The 13,139-nt window shown below is 45.2% G+C and overlaps 1 protein-coding gene across 2 annotated transcripts in view; it reads right to left on the minus strand.

Moving 5' to 3' along the window:
- Positions 1-856: 856 nt before the first annotated feature.
- Positions 857-13,139, minus strand: part of tiam2a (TIAM Rac1 associated GEF 2a) — a 77,722-nt gene continuing 65,439 nt past the window's right edge. For both annotated transcript variants that reach the window (XM_066675476.1, XM_066675479.1), the window contains exons 16-27: positions 10,502-10,690; positions 9,129-9,197; positions 8,386-8,511; positions 7,842-7,950; positions 6,069-6,248; positions 5,833-5,951; positions 5,632-5,740; positions 4,838-4,896; positions 4,626-4,728; positions 4,448-4,529; positions 4,201-4,358; positions 857-2,537 (exon numbers count right to left, since the gene is read on the minus strand). In XM_066675476.1, coding sequence (XP_066531573.1) covers positions 1,894-2,537; positions 4,201-4,358; positions 4,448-4,529; positions 4,626-4,728; positions 4,838-4,896; positions 5,632-5,740; positions 5,833-5,951; positions 6,069-6,248; positions 7,842-7,950; positions 8,386-8,511; positions 9,129-9,197; positions 10,502-10,690 — 1,947 coding nt within the window. In that variant the 3' untranslated portion in view covers positions 857-1,893. The remainder of the gene's footprint in view (positions 2,538-4,200; positions 4,359-4,447; positions 4,530-4,625; positions 4,729-4,837; positions 4,897-5,631; positions 5,741-5,832; positions 5,952-6,068; positions 6,249-7,841; positions 7,951-8,385; positions 8,512-9,128; positions 9,198-10,501; positions 10,691-13,139) is intronic.

Below are 13,139 nucleotides of genomic sequence, written 5' to 3' on the forward strand. Positions count from 1 at the left end.
ATGGCCACTGACCCCAATAGGCGAGTCTCCCAGCGCCCAGACTTCAGTGAGCTTTTAAGATTAGCACATTGTAGCTTTAGCAATTTAGCATTAGTGTAAATAAAAGACATAGCACGAATTTCAAAGTTAAGTCGTATCTACGCTTCGTCTCCCCACATTCACCGCCTACTCTCCGTTATTACACCCACCCCCCACCTCCCGTCATACAGCCAGTGCCTGTGTTACTCCTCCAGCCAGTCGTCACGTCTTCAATATGTAACCACTTAAAACTATTGTATTTCTTTTTTATTTTTAGTAACGCTACATGTATTTTTTTACTAATTTGAGAGTGTTGTAAACATATATCAGTGCAAAAAGGGTGACTCGAGAAACGAACTTTTTACGAACCGGGTCACGGAGCGGATCAAGTTTGTAGGTAGAGGTTCCACTGTATTTGAAAGTAAATATTTATGTTCTTAGATTAAAAAACCCAAAATATTCCTAGTGGTTAATACATTTGCTACTTAAATCCTTTCAGGTGTTTGATCTTGTGATTACTCATTTTAATATTCAACTGTGTGTGGCTCCATAGCTTCCTAAGGTTGACTAGCGTTGACTAGCCATGAAACAAACAAGGAATTCCCTCTTTTCATAGCACTGTAACTAAAGCTGAATCCCCAAACAGAACACATTATTATTCAAAAAAAACTCTGCACCACAACTTTACGAGACATGGTTTATTACATTTACAGCACCTTCTCAATCCTTGAAATATCAAAGGGATGTACAATATTAAAATTTAAGTTACAGTACAGTAATTAGAAAAAAATACTATACATATTTGAACAATAGAAATGACTTTTTATGGCAAGTACCCAACAGCACATCAGTTAAACAGCGCCGATTGTATCCGACAGCGAGTCTGTTCTGTATACCGGTCTCTACACAGCATGGCTGCTTTAGTAATTAAGATACAATTACATTACACTCCGTGTCAGGTTCAGTTCAGAGGTCATGTCTACTTTGTTTTCCTTCAAGAAAAACCAAGTCTCGAGCCATGGTTTTGCTTCCCATTAATAAAAAGAAATAAACTATTAATAAATAATATAAAAATGCTTAAAACAACTCGATGTACAAATAAAAACAAAGCAAAGCTAAAAGTTAGGCAAAGTTTGTGTGTAGTGCACAAAACACCGTACAGCAAGGCAGAGTCTGGAGAAATATTATTCCTGGAGTTGGTTTAGAAGCCTCCACTTCTGTTAAGACTGGAGGCAAAGCACAGCTTCAATAGTACCGGTCGCGTGTGTGTGTGTGGATTTTGTGTGTGTATGGGGGCGGCTGACTGACTTTACTTTGCATCAGTTCTCTTGCTATTACATCAAGTATCAGAGGGAAGAAAATCAAGGGTAAAGTCTGCTGCTGAATGAGAGGAAACAGATTCTAAAATCAGGTTTAGAAAAGATCTCAGTCGATGTGGCACTACAGGAAATACACAGTGGGGTCCAAAATCTGAGATCACGCGTGTATTCTAATTTGACTGTGTATTACAAACATCGCATAGTTATAATTCTATAAATCATAGACATTTTTTTTCCTGTTGTTTTTTTTTAACAGTGTAAAAGCCTGTGGTTGTCATTCCCAAGTTTATAAGGAAATAAAACCCCCTATTTTCAAAGTGATCTTCCCTTTGGACCCCACTGTCTTTGTCTTTGACGAGAGGGGCCTGTCCCGCCGTTGCCAGCAGCGTAAAAGCCGACATTTAAGACTTGGACGGGGACCCACGTGGCCAGACATTCAGTGTGTATTTATCAAAGACTTTCAGATGCCGTTTAGTCCTAGTTTGCCTGAGACAACTGACCAACCGAGTGGACAGAAGTTCATTCGGAGCTGAGCCGCAGGTCAGAGGCAGATTAGCTAAGAAGTCGTTGCGGTGACGCTGCTCTCTGGCTTCTCTGTGGCGTTGTCAAAGAAGCAGTCTTCGTTAACGACCGAGGTCAAACTCTGGACGCTGAACTCGCGCTCCAGCAGAGCATTCAGGTCCACGCCAACCACTACTGATTCCGATTGGCTGTCCAGAGAGCGGCTGTGCTGCCTCATGCTCAGCAGCGCCCCCTCTCTGCGTCTGAAGCTGCTTCCGTCTCCACCTGGCCTGCGCTTCACTGCGCAGAAGTGACGTATCTGTGCTGGAGGTTGTCTCTCAGGAGTGTCCACTTCTCCTCCCTCAGGTTGGACACGGGGAGCTTGCGGGACCTCCGTCAGATGCAGCTCCTGGAACTGAGCTTCGACCGAGTGGTGATGACCTAAACACTCACTATATTCACTATCCTCGTCATAAACGATGTCCGACTCTTTGACGCTGACTGGCCCAATGGTGGGGTGCGTCTCCTCTTTGGGTGGGGGATTCGTCGGTTGATCGCGAGGAAGGCCTTCGCTGCTGGGAGTCCCACTACTCTCACTAGTTGTATCAAACTCCAGGAGAGGTGGCTTCACCTGGTCAATTTTGGCAAGGGACAAAACACCTATTGGCTTACTGCAGATCCAAGAAGCTCGAGAGGAACCTACAAAACAGGCACCACACAAACCACACAGATGTTAGTCTCGCTGAGTGTAAAAAAAAATAAAATAAAAACATAAAATAAAATATGGGCATGTCACACTGCTATCATTGTGCACGGAGCAACTGATGGGTCGTCTGCGTTACCCCTTTAGGTTTGAATAGGAATTCTGAGTTTCCAAAATGCAAAGGTTATTGAATAAGGGTGATTCCAAATTGTTTGATGGGAAATTAATTGTTCACAACACATTACAGAAAGGTATTATATGAAAGAATGTGCTGTCAAAGGAATGACACACTTTCATGGCGAGTAGGTGTTCATTCATCCATCCATCCATTATCTGTAGCCCTTATCCAGTTCGGGGTTGCGGTGGGTCCAGAGCCTACCTGGAATCATTGGGCGCAAGGCGGGAATACACCCTGGAATAAACCCACGCAGACACAGAGAGAACACACCACACTCTTCACAGACAGTCACCCAGAGGAAACCCACGCAGACACAGAGAGAACACACCACACCCCACACAGACAGTCACCCGGAGGAAACCCACGCAGACACAGAGAACACACCACACTCCTCACAGACAGTCACCCGGAGGAAACCCACGCAGACACAGAGAGAACACACCACACTCCTCACAGACAGTCACCCAGAGGAAACCCACGCAGACACAGAGAGAACACACCACACCCCACACAGACAGTCACCCGGAGGAAACCCACGCAGACACAGAGAACACACCACACCCCACACAGACACAGAGAGAACACACCACACTCCTCACAGACAGTCACCCGGAGGAAACCCACGCAGACACAGAGAGAACACACCACACACCACACCCCACACAGACACAGAGAGAACACACCACACTCCTCACAGTCACCCAGAGCGGGAATGGAACCCACAACCTCCAGGCCCCTGGAGCTGTGTGACTGCGACACTAACCTGCTGCACCATCGTGACGCCCCCCAGGTAGTGTGTTGTGAGGCAAAATAGACCCCAGTTAACCTTTCCCCCCTTCAGATGAACCAATATTTAACGATTATAATAAGCATTACTTTTAAAAATGTAACTTGACCAGTCATTTTAAAGAACAAATAAAATGAGCTGCCCACATTTGCATGGTAGACCTGACATTTCCTTCTTTCTTCTAACATCACTGTAAAAAAAGAAAAAATCCAGTGTTTGTATCACAGTGGAGCGGCACGGTGGCGCAGCAGGTTAGTGTCGCAGTCACACAGCTCCAGGGACCTGGAGGTTGTGGGTTCGATTCCTGCTCTGGGTGACTGTCTGTGAGGAGTGTGGTGTGTTCTCTCTGTGTCTGTGTGGGTTTCCTCCGGGTGCTCCAGTTTCCTCCCACAGTCCAAAAACACACGTTGGTAGGTGGATTGGCGACTCCAAAGTGTCCGTAGGTGTGAGTGTGTGAGTGAATGTGTGAGTGTGTGTGTTGCCCTGTGAAGGACTGGCGCCCCCTCCAGGGTGTATTCCCGCCTTGCGCCCAATGATTCCAGGTAGACTCTGGACCCACCGCGACCCTGAACTGAATAAGGGTTACAGATAATAAATGAATGAATTTCAGTGACTAAATTATTCAGAGATTTAACATATATCAGTGAAATCCCCAATTTCACACAATGGTATCAGTGAAACTAAGAGGACTGACCAAGCTTGGCAGAAGAAGGTAAGGTTCTCCTCATAGGAGTGAAGCGCTCTTTGCAGGTTCTCTCAGCAGGACGCTCGGTTCCACGCATGCCTCGCCTCACGTTCTCCCGCAACACAGAGCGGATCACCTTCACGACGTTGACTTTGCACTCTGGCATGCTGAAAGAGAGAGCGATGGCCATGGTCAGCTTCATGTGCCAGGTATAAATTAGTGCTTTATTTTAAAACAGAACAAGCATGTCTCCCACCTGCTGCACATCTGGAACACGGTCTCTGGTCTGCCCTCTATTTCTGACTTGGTGTGAATCAGCTCCCAAACGCAGTTGGTTTCTGTAACCGGAATGAGGAATATAAGTATGACATCTGATTTGCATCAGACTGAGAGACGGTCTCTGCAGCGAAGAGCGGCCGGCTCATGTCTCTTACCTGCCGTGTTTCCCAATCTAACCTGCAATGCTGACAGGGGGATGAGCCAGCGGAATTTAAAGGGGTCCTGGTCTCCGTGAGAGTGGGCGGAACGGGGGACGTTCTGACAGGGACACAAACAACGTACGAAAGCAATGAATAAAAAAGAAGGAATTTGCTTTGAATTCATTTGCAAATATATTCACAGCCTGAGTGTCACTGAAGAGACTCACCATTTTCTTTTTCTGTTTGTTGCTCTCCCTGCAGACCAGTATCACCGCTTTCTTAAACACTTTAATGAAAGAAGAAACACATTTCTGGTGAGCTCGGGAGATGCTGAGATGCAGAAAATTAGCGGGACTCTTTGAGGAAGGCCACAAATGAAAGCTTGATGACAAAACCTTATTTTCATGTTCCATAAAGCAGTAAGAGCTAATACACAGTGGAAATGGTGTTTTCTTGACAAATGGCACTGCAGCATCTATTTGTGTGAAATCTTGGATAATCATGTTTGTCTTTTCAAAAATGAGACAGTTACAGAACCTGACATTCGTTGGACCTTTCATACTCTGCGTTTAAGACAAGCTTGTAAACGTTAACTCAGTTAAAGTGAGTCCTGAACTGTCATGAGTGAGTGTGTGTACGTAATAGACCACTCCTTTATCCCACACCCACAGACTCTGACGTTACGTTCCACCAGAGCAGCCTTCTGGGTTTTTCAGATCTCATGGGAACGAGTTCTGGGAAAGTGCTTGGCATTTCAGTCCTTTCAGAGCAACTGTTCACTAAGAAACATATATACAGTCCAGCTCTAAGTAGATTTACATTTCAGGAATTCCATACAAAAAAAATGAATGACAGCTGCAGTAGTGCTGCTAGCATCTGTCTGGTATTGTTCTATATTGAAAGAGCATCTCTGCTACTTTCCCACCCAATAAGAGCACGGGCAGTGGCTCTCATGGCTATTTCAAAAGCCATTTGTTTGAGACTGGACAAGAAAGTGGGCATGGGTCCAGTGGCCACTCACCAAATACAGTCAGCTCAGGCTCCTTCTTCATTCTGCCCAGAGAAGGGAACGGGTTGAGCCAGATCACAGAGGAATGCATGAGGAATTCTCCCATGGAAATTTCCGTGACCTTACAGACAGAAAGACACAATTCATGATGAACGAATGTGTAAAGACATGTTGTTACTGTGAGAAAGGCCAGTACTAGGTTTGATGCAGTACCTCTTTTTCTGGGCCACTTTGTTCTGCCACCAGCTGGTCAAACACTGCACCATAATCCTCATAGATCTTCTGCATCTCATTTATGTGACTAGCTACTTTCTCCATAGCTTTCAAGGCCTCTGTAACAATCATGAATTACCACTTGTTGAGGATTAAGTCAGATGAAACCAGACGCATTCCTGTTTTACAACTTCACATTAAAAAAAATCTGATTGATAACTGCCTGTGAGGCGTACCTGTCAGGTGATAGTGCTCCTCGCTGTCCGTGTCAGTCAGAGACACCAGTTCTCGCAGCAGCAGGGGATATTTCAACACTCTCTGCACTGGCTTGATCAGATACGACTCCAGAGTAGATGAGTGTTGCTTGGTCGGATTTCTTGCGTCAAGGAACTCCTTAAAGGCTCGATCTGTTTTTGCTGGACACACACACACACGAGCTCCCGTTATGTTTTGGACTTATTACCGTGGAGGACTTAGTTAGGGCTGCATGTAAGTGGCCTCAGGCTACGCGTGTTGCTCCTGACTCGTCACACATCCACAAGGAGGCAGCACAGGCTGTGTGACGCCCCTTTTACAATCACTGCAGTAAAATGGCAACACTGCAGATACCGGGGAACAACAAGGTGAGGGGGGGAGGAGGAGCCATGCAGGCGGTGTGTGTTGCCGGTGCTTTCCCTGAAAGAGCACTGCCGGAGCTCACTGCTGATTCATGCTCCAACCAAAGATGAAGCTGCTTTTCTTTGCTGTAATGAATGACTGTGAGGGGTTGAACAGCGCCACCTCTTTCTCTGCACCGAAGTATCAGAGATAGTGGTTGCCTTCGTGCTCAGTTCAAGAGGAGCTATTAGAACAATTATTGAGGCACTCCACGCCACCACTACACAGACACTTCAGAGAGTAATTGGCAGGCAATTAACAAGTCGACACAAAAAAAATCTTTATCGCTGTGTGAGCAGAACTCTTGGCACAACACACGCAGTATGTGAGAACTCGCAGTTACGTAGACACCCACACGAGCCCCTCGTCTCATGAGTTAGCTGCGTGAAACGGGTCATGGGACGACCCAGCGGTACGTGAGGTTTTTGTGAAAACACCAAGCTTCCTTTCCCCACATTAAACGCTCATTTTTGTACCTGCTCACAGGGCTGTTGCTCTGATCCTGTAATGGGACAAATTAAAGAGACACTGGGGTGCAATTTTCCCCCTCTTGATACTTGCAGGCCAGCTGACTCTCTCATTCATTCTGAACTGGGCAGTCTGCCCAAGCCTGAAAACCAGGCCAATGTTGCAGGCATAAATTAACTTCAACATTTATATTCAGCCACACTCTGACTCAAAATTATGAGTCTGTACTGTAAGCTTTAATGATCCTATCACTATTATAGAGCAGGCTTCCAGCCTGGAGGCCAAACCCCCCGTTTAGACCTGTATTAAAAACTGTGTACATGTTTGGATGGCCATGGTGCCTTCTAAGATGAGGGTGGTGGGCCGAGAAGGAAGGCAGGAATCGAGTGGTAGCCAAGTCTGGTGCACCTTTGGTGTAACTCCTGAACATGCTGTTATTCACAAATACTCCCCATATGTTCAGGTCTGCTTAGAGCCTTTTTGTGGCGCCATAACCGTCAGTTTTTGCCTTCTGTGTTGATTTCTAACATTAGGTTCACGTCTTTTTAGGAAGGTAGGAACGCCGCTCTAAATCAAAGACTAAACGCAGAAGATGGAAATGTACTGAAGTGGTCAGATGATTGCCTTTTTTGGTCGGGAAAACATCCTCATTCTTAGGTTTAAAAATATTAGGATGGAAAATACCACAGGCAAAAATTACACACTTGAACGTGGGGGAGGGGAGGGGGGCGTCGCTACTCAACGGGAGCGTTGCCTGCGGAACCACACAGAATTTATGGCATGAAATGTGGCCCCGTTATTCATTCCAAAAATTACAAGAGTATTCTAATGTTATTATTTTGGTGATTATGATGCAATTTAACGGCAATGAGATTGAACTGTACCTCGTTCCAGAACTTTCTGGACCTTGATGTGGTTGGCACAGAAGCCACTGTAGAGTTTGAAGTGATCGGCGTAGTAAAGAAAGGATCCACCCAGTGAAAACAACACTTTCTAAACGGGTGAAAACAAATTCAAAGTTAGAGATAAATCATTAGACTCAGAGAGGTGTTTACTATGAAAAAGACACAGTATTATTCAGCCATTAAAGCCTGGTAAAGGAGGTTTTTAAAAATCATACAGAGATGTGGAGGGAAATGCCCATCCAAGCTGAGCACCGGCAGCTCCAACTGCACCAAGACGCCCTCCCCCATCTTCACATCTATGATCTCTCTCACTACTGACAGCATGCACTTACACCCTACTACCAACCCACTGAAGCCATAAAAACACTCTCTATGCCTTGTCAGTACAATTTATGTCACCTCTCTATTCTCTTTTGCTGGTCATCGTACAGAAAGCTAAGTGTGGGTATATTTTCATATAAGCACCGGGGTGCTGAAGTACTGTATATTAATAGTATGTGCTTGTGTTTGCAGTATGTCTTACCTTGAATTGCACAGGGGTCTCGAGAGTACTGAAGTCTGGAGAGGAGGCTATTCTCTCCTCCAAGGTTTGCAGGAAAACCTTCTGAAAGTCCAGCATCTCTGGCAGACTACCAAACAAGCTCTCCATCTGGAGGAAGGGAGCAACCAAATCATATCAAACCAACAGAGCCTCAGATCGCCAGGCAATTCATTTTAATTATCTGCTTTAATAAAAAGCTACGTGCAAAAACCTGAGAAAAAGCATAGGATCCTTGCATAGGTTTCATTTTTAAATAGGAGATTAATCAGAAAAAAACAGAAGTATAAACACTGAACAGAATCCTACACCTGATCCTTTCTCTCTCAGTGCAAAGCTCGGCCACTTATTTTCTGCTTGTTCTGTGCAAGAGCATGTGCTCATGTGTTAATGGGTCTTTAATGCGGTCCACTCCTCTTTGCGTATTGACTGATCATTTCTTAGGGAAGTCTTGAAGTATCTCAGGGTCAAATCCAGGTCAGTGGGCTCCAGTGGAGAACCCAGCAAGGCTATACAGTTGAAATGTAACTGGATAATTATGTCTTTCCATTATATTACACTTACTGACTGATCCTTTTTTTGATCTCCTTAAAAACACAATGTGGTATCAATTAAAAGGTTAGATTCAATATTGTACACTGAATATTTCTACCTGCTTTCATGAGCTCTGGGTCACACACATCTGTAGAATTAGCTTTAATGCTCATGCTCAATGCTCAATGACTTACCTCATCCGGTGTGAGGAACGTCTCCTTCTGCAGAGGCTTCAGGTAAATTTCAAACAGGCAGCTGAGGTCCTAACGGGGGAAAGAGGAATGAGTCAGAAACCTTACTCACAAGGATTCTAGACACAGCCTTTGGCAAAGTGAGCCTAGTACAGAGGTGATCCTCTAAATCATGTACAATCCTTCTCTTCCATCTTCCCCTATCTTCATATCTGTCTTTCTCTCTGCTTCTTACACTGTGTATCCAGGGGTTTTCACACACTGAGACATTTCTGAAAGGTATTATGATTTGGTTTCGATTACATGAGCATTAGTGCAGGGCTAATGTTGGATGTAGTTCTGGATCAAAGAGTCCTTTCCAACACATCGAGACACACTGAGAGTTCCGTCACTCCAGGGAACACAGTCCCATTGCTCCACAGCCCGATGCCTGTTGGTTTATTGATGTTTGGTACTGAGTATGGTGGCGAAAGGGGGATGTGGAACAGCTGCACAAGAGCCTGCCTTCATTCAACCAGCTAAAGCTGTGTCCAGTATCTCCCCCGATGATTCTTCAACGCCGGCTATGGCCAAGTTAAGGTACTGGAAGACTGTCAGTGCATCAGTCTGGATATTTCTCGTTAGGCTGATTTACAGCAACCCACCAGTGCCAGTGCAGCACATCATAGACAAATGGTTTCTGCTTCAGCACAGGATTCGTTTATAGCACTCTGCCCCCCCACTAACAAATCAGTGTCCATGGGGATAATCAATCGCTTTCCAGGCACATATCAACCAGGAGGAGTTCCCCATCAGAACACTGCTTTAATACTGATACAGAGTTCAACCAAAACATCAACTAGCAGTGGGTAGAAAAAACAAAAACAAAAAACGACTCAAGTACTGCCCAACCATTTTTCCACAGTCGGATACATGCCTCAAATGTCTGCTTTTATCCAACAAACAGATGAGCCCTGACATGAAGAGCTTCTTTTTTACCTGTGCTGAAGTTAATTAATTATGGTGTCCCTAGGGGGTCAGTGAAGCATCTATCAACTATTTAAGTTACACTCTCTGCAGGGGAAGGTCTTATTTTTTGCCCAATTAGCTTCTGAATGTCAGTTGTCGCCACCCCGTGACTGTATTCGCTTACCGTACATCGCCAGCTAATTGGGGATGAAGACAACTCTGCATCCTCCAAGACTTTTGAAGTGCAATTTTTCTGCATCTCACATGTCATAATATTATTGTACCTAATGTCTCAATTTAGTGCATGTTAAACTGGCCACTGATAACACACTTAAAGACTGTTATGTAGATACAGAATACTGTGTGTGACAGCTAGTGTACGAATCAATTTATGTGTCTCTGCTGCTTTGGTGTTTGATGGTTATTACCTTGACATAGGATTTTTCTGTGTCCACTAATTCCTGAATGACCTTGCGCAGTCTCTCTGTGGCGGACATGTGGCGTGGACAGGGCCTGAGAAGGGTGGGCTCCGGCCCTGCTGAATCCTTCTGGCCTTCCATCAGTCCCCCAGAACCCTCCTGGAAGGAGTGGTAGAGTGTACACACTGTCTCCACGCTCTAGAAAAGAAACACGAGGGAAAGAGAACGAACTGAACATGTATTCGAATGAGATGCAGGCACAGACATGTTGTGGGATATATTCAAAATATATGAGTGAAGCCAGAAGATGCAAAACACTCTCTAACTACTGAGAAAAAAAAACACGCAATCCATAGCTAGTTTCATTTAAAACAAGGAAGTGTTCTCTCTTGTAAAATGTTGTTGTAAAGCATCAAAAGTCCAGGTTTCCCTTTTATAAATCTGTCAAAGACAAATTTGGTAAATCACAAATCACTAACAATCACTAACCAAAGTAATGTTGCAGTGATTATAAATGTTATGAGCTTTAAATATGGAATTCCTTTTGTGAAGTTTACTCATTTGCACAACGTTTGTGAGCAGGTTTCCCCTAATCATTTTCCTCTTCAGGTTTATTATGAATCAGTTTGCATAGTCAAATTTTGGAAATGAACAAATGTAGTGTCACTCCTTTCATATATTATAATCTGAATTCATCCTATAGAGAGGTGCCACTGCTATGACACTGCCTGGCCGCATGGATCAGAGGCTGGGAGGAACAGGCCATTCGTAGTGTCTCTTTCCTCTCTGATCTTTCTTGGATTAGAGGGGAAACATGGAGGGGAAAATATTTGTGCACATGCCTTTGTATTTGGAGGTACTTCGGGGCACAGAAGTACAATGGACGTTGAAAGGATGCATTATTACATTCATTCATTCACTGTCTGTAACTACTTATCCAGTTCAGGGACACACCCTGGAGGGGGCGCCAATCCTTCGAAAGGCGTCACACACTCACACCTATGGACACTTTTGAGTTGCCAATCCACCTACCGACCCGTGTTTTTGGACTGTGGGGGGAAACTGGAGCACTCGGAGGAAACCCACGCGGACACATGGATAACACACCACACTCCTCACAGACAGTCACCCGGAGGAAACCCACGCGGACACAGGGAGAACACACTACACTCCTCACAGACAGTCACCTGGAGGAAACCCACGCGGACACAGGGAGAACACACTACACTCCTCACAGACAGTCACCTGGAGGAAACCCACGTGGACACAGGGAGAACACACTACACTCCTCACAGACAGTCACCTGGAGGAAACCCACGTGGACACAGAGAGAACACGCCATACTCCTCACAGACAGTCACCTGGAGGAAACCCACGCGGACACAGGGAGAACACACTACACTCCTCACAGACAGTCACCTGGAGGAAACCCACGCAGACACAAAGAGAACACATTATACTCCTCACAGACAGTCACCCGGAGGAAACCCATGCATACACAGGAAGAACACACCACACTCCTCACAGACAGTCACCCGGACACAGAGAGAACACACCACACTCCTCACAGACAGTAACCCGGAGGAAACCCACGCAGACACAGGGAGAACACACCACACTCCTCACAGACAGTCACCCGGACACAGAGAGAACACACCACACTCCTCACAGACAGTAACCCGGAGGAAACCCACGCAGACACAGGGAGAACACACCACACTCCTCACAGACAGTCACCCGGAGGAAACCCACGCAGACACAGGGAGAACACACCACACTCCTCACAGACAGTCACCCGGAGGAAACCCACGCAGACACAGGGAGAACACACCACACTCCTCACAGATAGTCACCCGGAGGAAACCCACGCAGACACAGGGAGAACACACCACACTCCTCACAGACAGTCACCCGGAGGAAACCCACGCAGACACAGGGAGAACACACCACACTCCTCACAAAAACACCAAGTGGAAAATATAAACCTGCAAGTTTTAACAGTTCACGTGTGTAGATACCCCTCTCTTGAGCACAGAGAGAGGAATCGCATGTGCATTGATAATTATCTCTCTCTCTCTTTCTCTTTGTGTCTTGTAAAGTTTCCCTCTCTTTGAGCTCGAGGCGATTTTCCATGCTTCCCATACGTGTGTATGTATGTATGACTGAGTGAGGGAGTTACAAGTTTCATGATGTGCTTCGTATCTTATAACAGCGTTGACCAAAACCAACAAAAGAAAGTCTTCTGTCAAAAATAAAAATGAATCACACCAGAAAAGAAGCTGTGAGCTTTATGTGAGAGGAATTACATCTCCATAGGCTGAGGTCTATTTGAATCACAGACAAGTATCACAGTAACTACTGACACTTTAATACACACCGATCCTTCTGTCACAGGCATATACAGTTCGAACCAGTTCATGATGGTTTTAAATATTAACACAGATTAACTGCCCCTCGCTTTCTTTGCTGACTTTATAAAATGGCTTCAAAAAAAGCCCTGAAATAGTAAGCATTGATTACTTGTAGATGTGCGGTCCACGCTCACAGCTATGTCAGCATTTAGACCAATAGAACGGACACCTCGGATACTGCTCCCTTCTAAAGGTAAGAGATCAATACCAGCATAAATATCACTTACACTAAAGGT

This window comes from Hoplias malabaricus, chromosome 1 (genome assembly GCF_029633855.1).
Source record: "Hoplias malabaricus isolate fHopMal1 chromosome 1, fHopMal1.hap1, whole genome shotgun sequence".
In the NCBI taxonomy this organism is placed as follows: Eukaryota; Metazoa; Chordata; class Actinopteri; order Characiformes; family Erythrinidae; genus Hoplias; species Hoplias malabaricus.